At 28.3% G+C, this 14,879-nt stretch overlaps 3 protein-coding genes across 3 annotated transcripts in view; 1 reads left to right on the forward strand and 2 right to left on the reverse strand.

The window, feature by feature from the left end:
- LOC101238105 (nucleolus and neural progenitor protein) overlaps positions 1–14,879 on the forward strand; it is a 110,664-nt gene that overhangs the window by 43,346 nt on the left and 52,439 nt on the right. The window lies entirely within an intron of this gene.
- Positions 409–6,720, reverse strand: LOC100209050 (oligoribonuclease, mitochondrial). Its single transcript, XM_065805885.1, has 2 exons — positions 6,458–6,720; positions 409–783 (listed from the first exon to the last, which is right to left on the reverse strand). Exons 1-2 carry the CDS (start codon positions 6,666–6,668, stop codon positions 440–442), a joined length of 555 nt encoding a protein of 184 aa, XP_065661957.1. The 5' UTR covers positions 6,669–6,720; the 3' UTR covers positions 409–439.
- Positions 10,520–12,388, reverse strand: LOC105844516 (leucine-rich repeat and death domain-containing protein 1). The gene is made up of 3 exons (XM_065805886.1): positions 11,131–12,388; positions 10,841–10,913; positions 10,520–10,742 (listed from the first exon to the last, which is right to left on the reverse strand). The coding sequence occupies exons 1-3, from the start codon at positions 12,233–12,235 to the stop codon at positions 10,694–10,696; spliced, it is 1,227 nt and encodes a 408-aa protein (XP_065661958.1). The 5' UTR covers positions 12,236–12,388; the 3' UTR covers positions 10,520–10,693.

Raw genomic sequence — 14,879 nt, forward strand, 5'->3', positions numbered from 1 at the left:
GCAATCTAGCAGGAGTATTTTTCAACTTTTCAAATTATGCTCAAATATTTGGAGCTTAGCAGAATCCTAAAAAACACCTAACATTCTGAGATCCCTTCACCTGTACTCGAAAATAACATTTCAATTTTATACCGGGTCAGTAAATTAACCGCTAAATTTTTATTAGAAACCCAACCCTACCCCAATTAATGTCTAAATTTTATTCAGGGTCAGTAGAATACTAAAAGATTTTTTTTTTGCCATTTTATGATTTGATTAAGAAAAAAAAAAATGCTTTCTAAGAAAATCCACATATCCGTAATAAAACAGCAACCAATGCTAGGCAGCGCTTTGCAGTGAGACGAAAGGATATGTATCTGCTAAAGTCTATGATGCAACCTATTGTATGCAATACTAAAATATCATAAATCAATTAATATAAGTTTTATTCAGAAAAATATTATGAACTTTTAAAAACAGCCTTTCTGTAATATTTTAACTCATCGACACTTTCTCTAATGTCTGCTAAAGCTCGATGAGAATTTATTTTTTTGGGTGCATTAGCATACTCCAAAGGATACCATGCCCGACAAAGTTCTTTAACAGTACTTACATCAATTATTCTATAATGAAGAAGAGACATAAAATCTGGCATATATTTTTTTAAAAACTCTTTATCAACATGAACTGTGTTTCCCGCAAGAAGACATTTTTCTTTATTGGTATACTTTGATATAAAACCTATCATTTCCTTCTCACATTCTTTCAGCGTGACTCGAGATACTTGGACAGCTTTCGTTAAACCTAATAACAAAACAATATATATATATATATATATTTATTTATATACATATATATGTATATGTGTGTGTGTGTGTGTGTGTGTGTTTATATATATATATATATATATATATATATATATATATATATTTATATATATATATATATATATATATATATATATATATATATATATATATTTATATATGTGTGATTACATTTCTTTCACTATCTTGTGTTTGTCAGAACACAGGATAGTGAATACCAAAACAGAATACCATTTTATTCTCAACCCTTTATATAAACATTCACCTAAAGTTTCCTTTTGACACAAAAAAATGTAAAGAATTTAATTAGAAAAAATTGTTAAAAGCATTTCATTAATAGAAAATAATAACTCATGTTTCGACTAACATAACACATCTTCAGCTAAAATTAAATGTTTATATAACTTATTAAGGTGATTAAAAATCAATATAAAAATGCAATTGTATGTGAACAAACCTGTAAAACTATATAAAAATCAATTTTTTTTACAAGTTACAAAAAATAGGAAGTTACAGAAGTAAAAGTTAAAAAGATTTAAAATTAAAAGGTAAACTGTTATTACAACATGGTTAAACTGTTTATTCACAGCAGGTTTTAAACATTCTATGAGCATACTTTTTAGAAGTTTTAATTATAACTTATCAGATGTCGATAAAACACTTGCCATTAAATCGAAAGAAACAATATTCTGTACCTAACTCTGTTCAAAAATATAAACTGAAAAAAAAATTATTGCATATTTATAATCACCTTAATAAGTTAGATATAAACAGATTTTAAATATTTCATTATAACTAAAAAAAACTTGTGTTAATCTAAGCATATTTTATATTTATATATACACATGTTTTTCAGAATACAGATCAAATTTTTGTGCAGTCAAACTGTAAGTAACTGTAAACCATTTTTTTTTAATAATAAAAATTTGTATCAATATTTTTATAACAAAAAAAGAAACAACAGTTGGTCTGAAAGTTATGAGCCAAATTTATTTTATAAACTAAGGTTAACATAGGCAATAATGCAGTTACTGTAGATAACTTGCCATGTTAAATACAGTCAAATATATATGAAATAATTAATGCTATATTGTACTAATAGGACAATTAGTTGTGTTAAAATTAATGACATAAAGTTCAGCAGCGCAAGAGGAGTTCTAAATGTAGCTCGAGACGATAGTCTTTTTAAGGTATTAATTTCTATCCTAATAGTAACTTAATAACTCAAAATTATACTGTGAAATAAATAAAAAAATTCAAGCAGAATGACTCTCTTATTTAATTACTCAATTGTATTATAATTTTTGTCTGACCCACTAGAAACTTTCTTATTCGAAGGAAAATTTTTTTTATTAACATCTGAAAAATATTATATTTTCTTTTGCTAAGTGCATTTAAATGCAAAAATTTATAAACAAGCAGCAAAAAAATCAAAATAAATAAAATAAGCTATTAGAAATTAAATAAAGTTTCTGCAGAAAAGTTATATAAACCTTGACAAACCAGTCTGACTTCTGTGGTTATTTTTTCACTTAAGGCAGTTATACTTTTGTGTGTAACTTTTTTCGCTATCATGTATGCGTATACATTTTTTTTTACCTATCTTGTGTGTAAACATTTTTTTTACTATCTTGTGTGTGTGAACAATTTTTTTTATTATCTTGTGTGTGCGAACATTTCTTTCACTATCTTGTTTTTGTTAGAACACAGAATAGTGAATAGCAGAACATAATACCATTTTATTTTCAAAACTTATTTTTTTAAATTCAATATTTTCCTTATCTGAATCAAAAATATATCATCCTGCCTGCTGGAACTATCATTCCTTTTATTAAAAACTACGGAGTGAACTCTGGTTCTCTCAATTATATTAATATTAGACTTCACATTATTATTAGAAACACCTTTAAGTTTCTTTTTGTGGCTAAGTTTAATATTTGTAAACAGTAAAAATCAACATACTGTACTTAAAATGATAGGACAGTGATGGAAAGTATTATATTTACAATGCCATACATTTTTTGAAACCTAAATAAACAAAACATCACTTATTTTAAAAATGGCATGTCGGGTTTCTAAACAGGATCCTGATTTCCACAACAGTTAAGGATTTGTGAAGCGATGCTTTGGATAAAGAACATAGCATAAACATCTCACTTATCTTTCCAATGAACAACAACAATATTAATTCCATGAAACTCACTTTACACTTTTTGTATGCAGTATTGCATTCTTTTGAGAACTTTCTACAATTTGTGCATACTGATAGATGTTATACAACTTATTATAATGACCATAAGCATATATTAGACATATACTTTATACTCCTTGTGTTATATGTTAGATTCCTTGACATATATTGCATGAAAATTACATTGGCATATATTTCATTAAACTTACTTGAATTGTTTGGAAGAATAATAAGTGGTTTTGAGTTTATAACTCTACAACTTTTTATAAGTATTAAAAGGAAAGCATTTTAATCTGAGTTGTCATTAGCAAATTGGAGATATCAAGAAATTTGGCAATTATTGTAGAAAACCAAGGATTTAATATTCATAATAGACACTAGTGGTCAAATCTTAAAAAGACACCAATGGTCAAGTTCCTGTGACAGTCTAACCATTCCCATTGCCATTTTCATTCTAAAAAAGGCCTTGATTATGAACACAGACATCACGTCACGTTTGTTTTGACATCTTTGCTTGTTGTTGACACGCTAATAACAATTAGTTTCCCAGACTAATGAATCGAACAAATTTAGAGAAAAAAATTGAAAGACATTTCAAAACACTTTGGGGATTAATGTTACAATTGTTTTAAAGCATGGCATATAATTTTTACTGTTGTAGATGTTTGTTGCCTTTTTTGTTATGCTGGTTGACACAGCCTGTTCTGACTAAGGTTCTTATCTGTAACAGGTGAAATTGTTTATCTATTTTTTTTACATAAAAGCTGTTTCTTTCATTTATAATTTTTTATTAGATGTTTCTTATTTCGAAAGATAAAGAGCCAGCTTGACTTTATTTTTCAGTATCACCAAAATTTGATTGATCCTTGGAATAAATGAAGCTTGAGTAATAAAATTCTGAAATTGAAATTTCAAAGTTGCTTTAACCATAAAAAAATCTCATCAGTTCTCAAAATTAAACATTTTTATTTTCATTCGTTTCTTGTACACATATTTGTTGTTCATGTTTATTTGACAAGATATAGTTGTTGGCAGTAGCAAACCTTTTGTTTAAGTCAATAAAAAAACAAAAAAATTGTTTTAAAAATTCCCTAAAATCTGCTACGATTGTAAGTGTAAAAAAGTTGGTGTTTATTGCAGTAGACAGCATCATGGACTTCTCCTTAAGATACTATTAACAAAGTCAATACCACCACAAAATTTTTATATTAGATTTATCATTTTTCCACACACCAGCCAAAGCTTCATTTACAATCATCTTTTTACTTATCCTTTAAAACATCAAATTAAGAAGTTTTGATTAATAATTTTGCAAAAGTGACAAAACTATGATAAAAGTGCTACAAAAACACAAACATTGTGTTTCTTCTATGACTAGTTGTGAATGTAACAACAAAAGTTCTACGTACTATGAATGTTCTATGTACTATGAATGTTCTATGTATTTACTTAATGTCAATCTTAAAAAAGAGAAACTTGAGCTTATGGATTATGCTCTAATTGGAACAACTGAAGGCTGCCTCAGGAATAGATGGATTACTACTATGAATACATTTCTTTTTCTGCTGATATTACCAGGTAAACAACGAAAATACTGTCAGATATGTCTAAGTTGCTCTTATATAACTCATGGCATAAGATTTGGTCTGAAATCACTATTATAATTGTAATATCATTAAAAATCTGTCAGCGTTAGGAACAATAAGCTAGAACGTCATTGGAGAAAATGATGATAAAATTATTAATAATGATGTCATTAATAATAATTACACTATTATTGATAGTTACTAGTTATAATTATGTCATCATATATTGTGTCATCACTTAATCATAAATACTTTTAAATTTTGTAACCATGATTTAATGCTTAAATTATTTTTGATCAGTTTTTGTTTCTCTACTTTTTTTAAACTAAAAAATACTAAGAAAAGGTAAACAAAGGTTGCAAAATATTTTTAATAAAATAATTTTGTGTAAAATAGTGAAAAACCTACACTAATACAAGGCAAACATAAGGCAAACTAATACATATATGTAATTTATTTCAAATGTCGTTTTGACCTATATGATAAAGTTTTTTTATAATAAAAAATTATTCATTTTCTAAATAGTTTTTTTTTTAGAAATCTCTTATTGTAAATTATTATTTAACAAAATTAAATCAGCTTATATTTTTTTTTAATTTAAATAAAAACTACTTATTAAAAATGTAATTTTATCACATTTTCAAGAAAAGTAAGCAAAACCAGGGCCAGATTTACACCCTTGGCAGCCCTAGGCCAAATCAATTTTCGAGGCCCTAAAAATATTTTGAATGAAAAACCATGATATAGCGTATATATCATTGAACTGTTAATTGTTCGCTCTTGTATCTTCAGTTCTTTAGTTTAGTGGTGCAGGTTTTATTTTTTTAATTTTTTTAATTTAAAGTTCACTAAAAAAATTCTCTAAAATATACAGTTATAAGCATTAAGCACTTTTGCATATAAGCACATTTATAACGAGATAAAAATAATTTATTAATTTGAAGCTATAAATAAGTTAACTCATAAACTAGATAATCATTTCATATTAATGTTCATTCTGTGATCAATCTAAAAAGTTAATAATAATAAAAAAAACTTTTGTTAAAATGCAATTTTAAAACTAATAAAAAAAAAACAACGATTTTTCATAAATTTGTTACATAAAGTTTACTAAAAAAATTCTTTAAAATAATTTTTCCTACAGGATTATTTATGGTTTATCTGGCAATGTATTTATACACAGTTATAAGCATTAAGCACTTTTGTATATTAGCACTTTCATAATGAGATAAAAATAATTTTTTAATTTGAACCTATAAATAAATAAACAAAATGATAATTTTGTTTATTTATTTATAGGTTCAAATTAATGATAAACAAGCATTAAAAAGTAAATCAAATTAAATTTGATAAAAAGAATTTTCTTTTCTTTAACATATATTGGCAACTTTAAAATAAAATAAAAATTTCAAAACAAAAAAATTAAAAAAAAAATTTTTATTTTGGTTTAGATTATCATAGCAAGATATTAGAAATTAGATAATGTAGGATTTTAGAAAAAAAAGTCACAAAAATTTCAATTTTTTTTTTAAACTTATTACATTTTCTGTATTAAGTAAACAAATTCTCAAGTATAACACTTTGCACCTTATTACACTACTTGAATTTGTAAAATCTGCTAACACTGTGCTTACATGTGCTAATACTGTGCTTACATGTGTTAACACTGTGCTTACATGTGCTAACACTGTGCTTACATGTGCTAACACTGTGCTTACATGTGCTAACACTGTGCTTACATGTGCTAACACTGTGCTTACATGTGCTAACACTTTTGCTAACACTGTGTTTATCTTACAAAAAAAACATCAAGCATTAAAAAAGTTTTTTTTGATAAAATTAAAAAAAGAAAATTAAAACCAAACACAAGTTACCAGATTTTCCATGTTGTTCTTTACACCAATCACCCATTTTCTGAAGAATACTTTCAGGTTGGTTTATAATGATATCCGGACCTTCAGCAATAATATTTAAATCAGGGTCTGTAATAAGAACAGCCATTTCAATAATATGATCTTTGTCAACATCAAGCCCAGTCATTTCTAAATCGACCCAAACTAAGCGCCAATTATTATCAAAATCCATAGTACTAACTTATATATTTCATTACTATATATATATATATATATATATATATATATATATATATATATATATATATATATATATATATATATATATATATATATATATATATATATATATATATATATATATATATATACAGTATCGGACAAAACGAGTGCAACCAAATAATGCTAATTTAGTTTCTTTATATAAAAGTGCTGCATTTTTTCAATTTAGAGAAATAACTATTTAACTGATTAGAGACAAAGTTCTTCATGTTTTATTCATCACAAAGTTCATTATTTGTACACGAAGATTAATGAATTAATCAAAAGTATAAAAAAAAGTTGATTTCCTTCTGGACAAAACAAGTGCAAATCAACAAAATGTTGACCAAGCTGTATTTCACTATCAATATTTCGTGGCAAATTCTTTGTTGTTGATCTTCGACATCAAAGGATTCGAGGCATCTTGCATCTTCGAGGCATAGATTCAATCAGGTGATCAATGAAACTTTGTGGAATCGCTGCCCAGCCCTTTTGGATTTGTTCAAACAGTTGATCCTTATTACGAACACCTTCCCGATTAATTCTGCGGTTGATGATCTCCCACAGGTTCTCGATAGGGTTGAGATCCGGAGATTGAGGCGGCCAATCCATCACCGATAGGTGGTTGTCTTGAAACCACTGCTTGACTACTTTTGCAGTGTGTTTCGGATCGTTGTCTTGCTGAAAAACCCATTTTATTGGCATATTCCATTCAGCATGAGGTAACATAACATCTTTCAGGATATTTTTAGACATGAAACGGTCCATTATTCCATCGTTTCGATGTATTGGACCTAGACCGTTAGCAGAAAAACACCCCCAGACCATTAAATTGCCAAGCTTCACGGTCTTATGGCAGTAACGTAAATCAGGACATTTTCCAACCGGTCGACATACACAGCAAATGTCATCGCTCCTAATGATGTTGAACTTCGGTTCATCACTGAACAGAACAGTTCGCCATTTCTGCACGTTCCAGTCAATATGTGATGTAGCAAACAGGAGTCTTTTCTTCTGGTTTTTTAGTGAAATCAGCGGTTTCTTTGCAGGGCGTCGAGAAAACAATTCGGCTTCAACAGCACGTCGTCTGATTGTTCTGTCCGATACAGGCAGCTCTAATTGCTTTTGTATTTCGACTGATGATATCCAGGGATCCTTTTTGACGGATCTGATGATCATAGAATCCTCTCTTGAAGTCGTGGAACGCGGTCTTCCACCTTTGTTATCTGCTGCCAACTTCCCCGTAGAACAATATTTGGAACATAGTCTTGATAGGGTCCATTTTTTCACGCGATATTTATCACAAATACTTTTTTGTGACATTTCACTTATGTAATCGCCAATAATTTTCCTTCTTAGTTCCAATCCAAGACTGTCGGGAGCCATTTTTGCACTTGAAGTCATAAAAATAATAAAAATAAATTATCACGCTTCTCAAGGCTTACCGTGTTACATTTATCTTGTGATGATACAATAATTCTCTGTGGAACACAACGTCTTGGTTGGATGTGGACTGTATTGATGTAATGAAACACTTGTTGTATTTCACTTCTTGTATTGATGTTCTTCGATAAAACACTTTAATAAAACTCACTTCGATAAACTGTCTCGATAATACTGACTGATTGACTTCTATATACTGACTGAATTACATGTCGATTTACATGTCTCTTATATAGTAAAATGAACCTGTGTGAATGAAGATGAATCATGAAGATTCTAGATGCTTCTTTTCGATGCTTCTGGATGCGTCTGGATGCTTTTGAATATTTCTGGATACTTCTGGATGCTACTGGATTCTTCCAGATGCTTCTTCTGGAAACTTCTGGAAGCTTCTGCATGCTTCTGGAAACTTCTGGATACTTCCTTTAATTATTAAAAAACTTCCGTGACGTTGACACGGACCAGACTTAAGAATATGAAACAAACCAAAAAAGTTGCACTTGTTTTGTCCGCTGCAAAATGGCACTTGTCAACGAAATTCTGCCTGTGTGCTTTAACCTGTCAGCTGATTGCGCATGTCATGGCATGCTATGACTCCAGACTCCTGAACTGTTTGCTGTGGTAGTATAGTTCGTTTCGTTTTTAGGACATGTAAAATTAGGAACACTTTTTAGCATTGTTCGATATTGGTGGCAAATGTTTTGTCCAACACTGTATATACAGTATTGTATATACAGCACACAGGCAGAATTTCGTTGACAAGTGCCATTTTGCAGCGGACAAAACAAGTGCAACTTTTTTGGTTTGTTTCATATTCTTAAGTCTGGTCCGTGTCAACGTCACGGAAGTTTTTTAATAATTAAAGGAAGTATCCAGAAGTTTCCAGAAGCATGCAGAAGCTTCCAGAAGTTTCCAGAAGAAGCATCTGGAAGAATCCAGTAGCATCCAGAAGTATCCAGAAACATTCAAAAGCATCCAGACGCATCCAGAAGCATCGAAAAGAAGCATCTAGAATCTTCATGATTCATCTTCATTCACACAGGTTCATTTTACTATATAAGAGACATGTAAATCGACATGTAATTCAGTCAGTATATAGAAGTCAATCAGTCAGTATTATCGAGACAGTTTATCGAAGTGAGTTTTATCAAAGCATTTTATCGAAGAACATCAATACAAGAAGTGAAATACAACAAGTGTTTCATTACATCAATACAGTCCACATCCAACCAAGACGTTGTGTTCCACAGAGAATTATTGTATCATCACAAGGTAAATGTAACACTGTAAGCGTTGAGAAGCGTGATAATTTATTTTTATTATTTTTTACTTCAAGTGCGAAAATGGCTCCCGACAGTCTTGGATTGGAACTAAGAAAGAAAATTATTAGCGATTACATAAGTGGAATGTCACAAAAAAGTATTTGTGATAAATATCGCGTGAAAAAATGGACCGTATCAAGACTATGTTCCAAATATTGTTCTACGGGGAAGTTGGCAGCAGATAACAAAGGTGGAAGACCGCGTTCCACCACTTCTAGAGAGGATTCTATGATCGTCAGATCCGTCAAGAAGGATCCCTGAATATCATCAGTCGAGATGCAAAAGCAATTAGAGCTGCCTGTATCGGACCAAACAATCAGACTACGTGCTGTTGAAGCTGTATTGTTTTCTCAACGCCCTGCAAAGAAACCGCTGATTTCACTAATGGATTTAATGGTCTGGGGGTGTTTTTCTGCAAACGGTCTAGGTCCAATACATCGAAACGATGGAATAATGGACCATTTCTGTTTGAACACAAAAAAGGCCTGGGCAGCGATTCCACAAAGTTTCATTGATCACCTGATCAAATCTATGCCTCAAAAATGCAAGGCTGTGATCGAAAACAAAGGATTTGCTTTGAAATATTGATAGCGAAATACAGCTTGGTCAACATTTTTTGGAGTTGCACTTGTTTTGTCCAGAAGGAAATCAACTTTTTTTAGTACTTTTGATTAATTTATTAATTTTCGTGTACAAATAATGAACTTTGTGATGAATAAAACTTGAAGAACTTTGTCTCTAAACAGTTACATAGTTATTTCTCTAAATTGAAAAAATGCAGCACTTTTATATAAAGAAACTAAATTAGCATTATTTGGTTGCACTCGTTTTGTCCGATAGTGTATATATATCAATGAATTAAAAAAAACATTTTTTAATTTATAATATTGGTTATAGTTTATCACCAAATTAAGATATAAATGAATATAAAACTTTTAAATACAAAGACTACAAAGTAACTGAAAATTAAAATTGCTGTTAAAATTTATTTATTTACAATACTTTATTAAGAAACATGTTTATACCTAATATCTAAAACACTTAATAAAGAAACATGTTAAATCTATTATTTAAATTCTATTAAATTACTTTTGTATAAATATAAGTTCATAGCTTAATAGAATAATAATAGAAATTTCTAATAATAACAGAAGTCTCTGAAAATACTCATTTTATTTTGTACATTTTTCTTGATACCTTTTCCCGATAGATTTTCATATGCATGTAAATCTCAGGTGTGTGTATCTGCGTAAACTTTTGCTGCGAGAATTCTTGACTGACTAACAATTATTTATAAAAATATAATAAAATTTATTGAAAGTTACAATAAATTATTATAAAAGGAATTAAAAGTTCAAAAATTGTGGATTGGTCTTACCTACTGCAACTGCTTGATGGTCTAGATAGCTTTTTTTTTGACATTAAAGTCTCCTCTTCATGGTGAGAAGACTCTATTAAATTCATTCGGTTAAAAAAAAAAAAACAATATAAAAACAAAAGCAAACAAAATTGAATACTTTGTATAGGAATCATAAACATCATCCATTTATATTACATACATTATGTTTTTAATATTGTAAAAACTTCACTATTATAATATAAATATTTTTTATTATTATAATATAAATGTTTAAAAATTTTTTGAATAATAAATATTATAAACTATACCTAATTCATTTTTGTCTGGTAGTTTGCTGAACAATTGTGATAAATTTTCAAATTTCTTATTCAAATTCATTGCATATTTGTTAATAGATATGTTGCTGTTAATAATTTGATTTTCAACAAAGCGTGAGGACATCATTTGATCAGCAGACATTGGTCGCATTATTTTTTGCTTAATAACTGGAGTACTATTAATGTTTCTATCTAATATATCAAGATTCATTTTTTTTATAAAAGTATAAACTTCAGATTGCATCTCCTGGTTTAGCATTATGGGATTATCATAAATATTTAATTCACGCAATGATATTGACAAAGTTAACAATTGTTTCAGCTCGGATATTTCCTCTATTTTATTTCTATCAACATGTAAAACTTCAAGCTCTTTGAACTGTTCAACAATATGTTTTATGCTTACAAATCTGTTACAAGAAATTTTTAACACTTGCAACGAGCTCAAAGACTTCAGGGAGGCTAAACTATTTAGTTCGTTATTGTCTAGCACAAGAATCGATAACTGACGAAGCATGCCCAACCCAGAAACATCATTTAGACAATTGAAGCTTGCATCGATTTCAAGTAACTTAACTAAAGAAGACAGAACAGGTAAGCAAGTCAAACTGTTATGTGAGCAATTCAACTCTTCCAATACAACCAGTGCATTTATAGCTGAAATATCCCTTAAGAGATTTGAGCTAATGTCAAGATAGGTTAAATTAGAGAGTGATGAAATTTCATTTTGTTTAATTTCATGAATTAAATTGCTGTCTAACCTTAAGACTTTGAGACTTTTAGCATTTTGAAGTGAATCATTCAGAGCAACAATTTTATTGTGTTGCAATTTTAACACTTGTATGTTTGGCAGACTCTTGAGGCCACAAATATCTGTTAATTCGTTTGAAAATAATACCAGTTCAACTACAGTATTTCCAGGAAAAACATTCTCAGGTATTAACTTGATGAAGTTACATGATAAGTTAATTGACTTGAAACTTTTTTGAGAAAACAACTCAGAAGGAATACATTTTAAATTGTTGCTTGAAAGGTTGAGAGTATAATTGACTGTAGAGTTCTTTTTTTTTACACATGGTTTACTACTTTGATTCATTTTGTATCAACTTTTGATTTGGCTAACATGATTAATTCCAAAATAAGCTTGGTACTCAAATATAATTTAGGTTGTTGCCAAGTTACTTTCTAAAAATCTTAAATATTACTTATGTAGTAGATAGTCACTATTAATAAGTTATAAAAATCTTTTCTAAATACAATAATTCATATTTTTGTTATTACAAAATAACATTATCAAACAGATCTGCACAGTCCTAGCATAACAAATTTTTTTTTACTGTTTTACTCATTTATGGTACTTACTACTACCCGACTTTTAATATAGACCTTTTAATACAGTGTACAATTTATGACAATTCACAATAACAACAATCTTTTAAAACAATTACACCCAATAACTGATTGTAATTGGGTTATGTGATGCTCTCTAACTCTCAATTGATCATGACAACAAACATGAGTTAAATAAATAATGGAAGAACATCCTTTGGACAAATGACTCTACATTTAAACTTTTTGATTTAAAACACCATGTTTTTGTTTGTGGAAAAAAGGTACAATGAGTTGCAATGATTGAAAGGTACAACATTTGCGGAAGGTACAATTAAAAATGCTTTTTAACAACTCTGAAAAATGAATTTGTTACTCTTAGGGAACATTTGGAGCAGAAAAAGTGAGAACTTTACATACAAATAAACAACAAAAAAAAAGAAATTTACAGATATATTTTGAAACATTGTTTCCAATCAGTATGCTTTTTTTCGAACATACTTTTAAAATTTGCAAAAATTGTTTGCAAAAAAGACCTGAAAGCCACCAAACCCTAGAAATAATGGAATGGGCAACACTGTCACCAGATCTTAATACAATTAAGTTACTATGGGAACAGAAATGCACAAAACAGCTTTATCTTCTGCATTAAATATGTTTAAAAGTACATGTTTAAAAGTAAATAGAAAAAAAAGTACCTAAAACATTTTGTAAATTTAAAGTACGCAAAACACTGTGTAAATTAAAAATACGCAAAACACTGTGTAAATTAAAAGTACCCAAAACACTGTGTAAATTAAAAGTACGCTATGCAGTTGAAATAAAGGAGGTTATTTTGATGTAGCTAAAATTTAAGAGAAAAATTGTTGTTTAATTAGATTTAACAATATTTCATAAATGTAAACATAATAATTAAACTACAAATTTAAAACTTTTATTTTTTAGTTGTTTCTTAAAATTCAGTACCTGTCCTAAACTTTCTGTTAGCAGTGTGTATGTATATATATATAAACACACACATATAAGTTAAAAGGTTTAAATAGTTTATGTGATCAATTAAACGAAGACAAAATTGCAAGCATTGAAAAAGAGTTGTGGCAAGAAATGGTTATACTTTTACAAACTTTTGTAGTGAAGAAATAATAAAAATTAAGGAAAGAGCAACTCCTACTATTTCTTGAACTTCTTGAAGTTAAATAGTAAGTTAAAACTAAAATTTGGTATGAAAAAATTGTATACGATTTGAATCTGTTTTGAACATAGAATAAAAACATTGAAAACAGTTAGTCTAATAAAGAACTACTGTAAGCAAAAATAAAGCTGTCGTTTATACAGTTGGTAATGACACAAATTTATCAGCAGAAGGCTCATAAATCAAGTTTTATATTCTTGCCTAGTAACTTTAACTTCATAGCCTATAATTTATCCTAATTAAGAAGTTAAAATAATCCTATACAAAATGAGTTAAGGTCATGATATAGAAAACTTACCAAGGAGAAACAAAATTTTGATACAAAACTACCAATTTAATTGTAAGTGGAGATAAGAAAACCTTGGATAGTAGTAATACCACAATAAAAATACTCAGTCTTTATCTTCAAAGGTCCTTTAAACCTACCATAATATTATATATTAATAAGAAAATAACATAATGGAAATTCTTTCAAACCACCCAAGTGTGGAACCATAGACATAAAAACATAAAAATAAAAATCGGATACCGTTGAATAAATTTAACAAAATAAACAGCTAAACATAGGACTATGCAGACCTATGTTGCTAAATTTTATAATTAAATATAAATGCAGATCTATGTTACCAACATTTACAAATAATTAGATAATACCTTAAAGTTAGCTATTGGCAAATTTTATAACTTTATTATTATTATCAGTATTATTATTATATATATATATATGTATATATATATATATATATATATATATATATATATATATATATATATATATATATATATATATATATATATATATACGTTTCTTTAAAATGATTTAAAAGATGGTCTTTAACCCCTTTTTCTCCCCAATTTTGAAAAATAAGCAAGACCTAATATTACCGAAAAAATTGTAAAAGAAGTCAGAAAAAAATGTTAACAGTTCTGAAATTTTGAAAAATATTCTTTTTACAAAAATTTTTTATGTTGTAATATTAGAGCCAGGGTAATTTTCCTGAATCAGTACATAAAGGAAGAAATTAATGTACTCCATTCAGAAGAATGCACATGTTATCACTTATCAAAAAAAGGTTTTTGACATGCCCTATTATTATATATTACATATTATATATTTAAAAAACTTTAGAATAGCTTTAAATATTAAAAGTTTTTAGCAGTATATTTAACTTAATGTCAAAAAAGTATTAACAAGCAACTTTTGTATATATAAACTCAG

The sequence above is a fragment of the Hydra vulgaris genome, chromosome 09 (assembly GCF_038396675.1).
Source record: "Hydra vulgaris chromosome 09, alternate assembly HydraT2T_AEP".
Taxonomy (NCBI): Eukaryota; Metazoa; Cnidaria; class Hydrozoa; order Anthoathecata; family Hydridae; genus Hydra; species Hydra vulgaris.

What these genes read in the sequence shown, in the direction of transcription:
- LOC100209050 (XM_065805885.1), bottom strand. Translation starts at nt 6,668, where the DNA reads ATGGATTTTGATAATAATTGGCGCTTAGTTTGGGTCGATTTAGAAATG. An exon ending in AGAACAACATGGAAAATCTG is followed by an intron (nt 784 to 6,457) that starts GTAACTTGTGTT and finishes TTTTGTTATTAG; the next exon opens with GTTTAACGAAAGCTGTCCAA.
- LOC105844516 (XM_065805886.1), bottom strand. Translation starts at nt 12,235, where the DNA reads ATGAATCAAAGTAGTAAACCATGTGTAAAAAAAAAGAACTCTACAGTC. An exon ending in ACCAGACAAAAATGAATTAG is followed by an intron (nt 10,914 to 11,130) that starts GTATAGTTTATA and finishes TGAATTTAATAG; the next exon opens with AGTCTTCTCACCATGAAGAG. An exon ending in CCATCAAGCAGTTGCAGTAG is followed by an intron (nt 10,743 to 10,840) that starts GTAAGACCAATC and finishes AATAATTGTTAG; the next exon opens with TCAGTCAAGAATTCTCGCAG.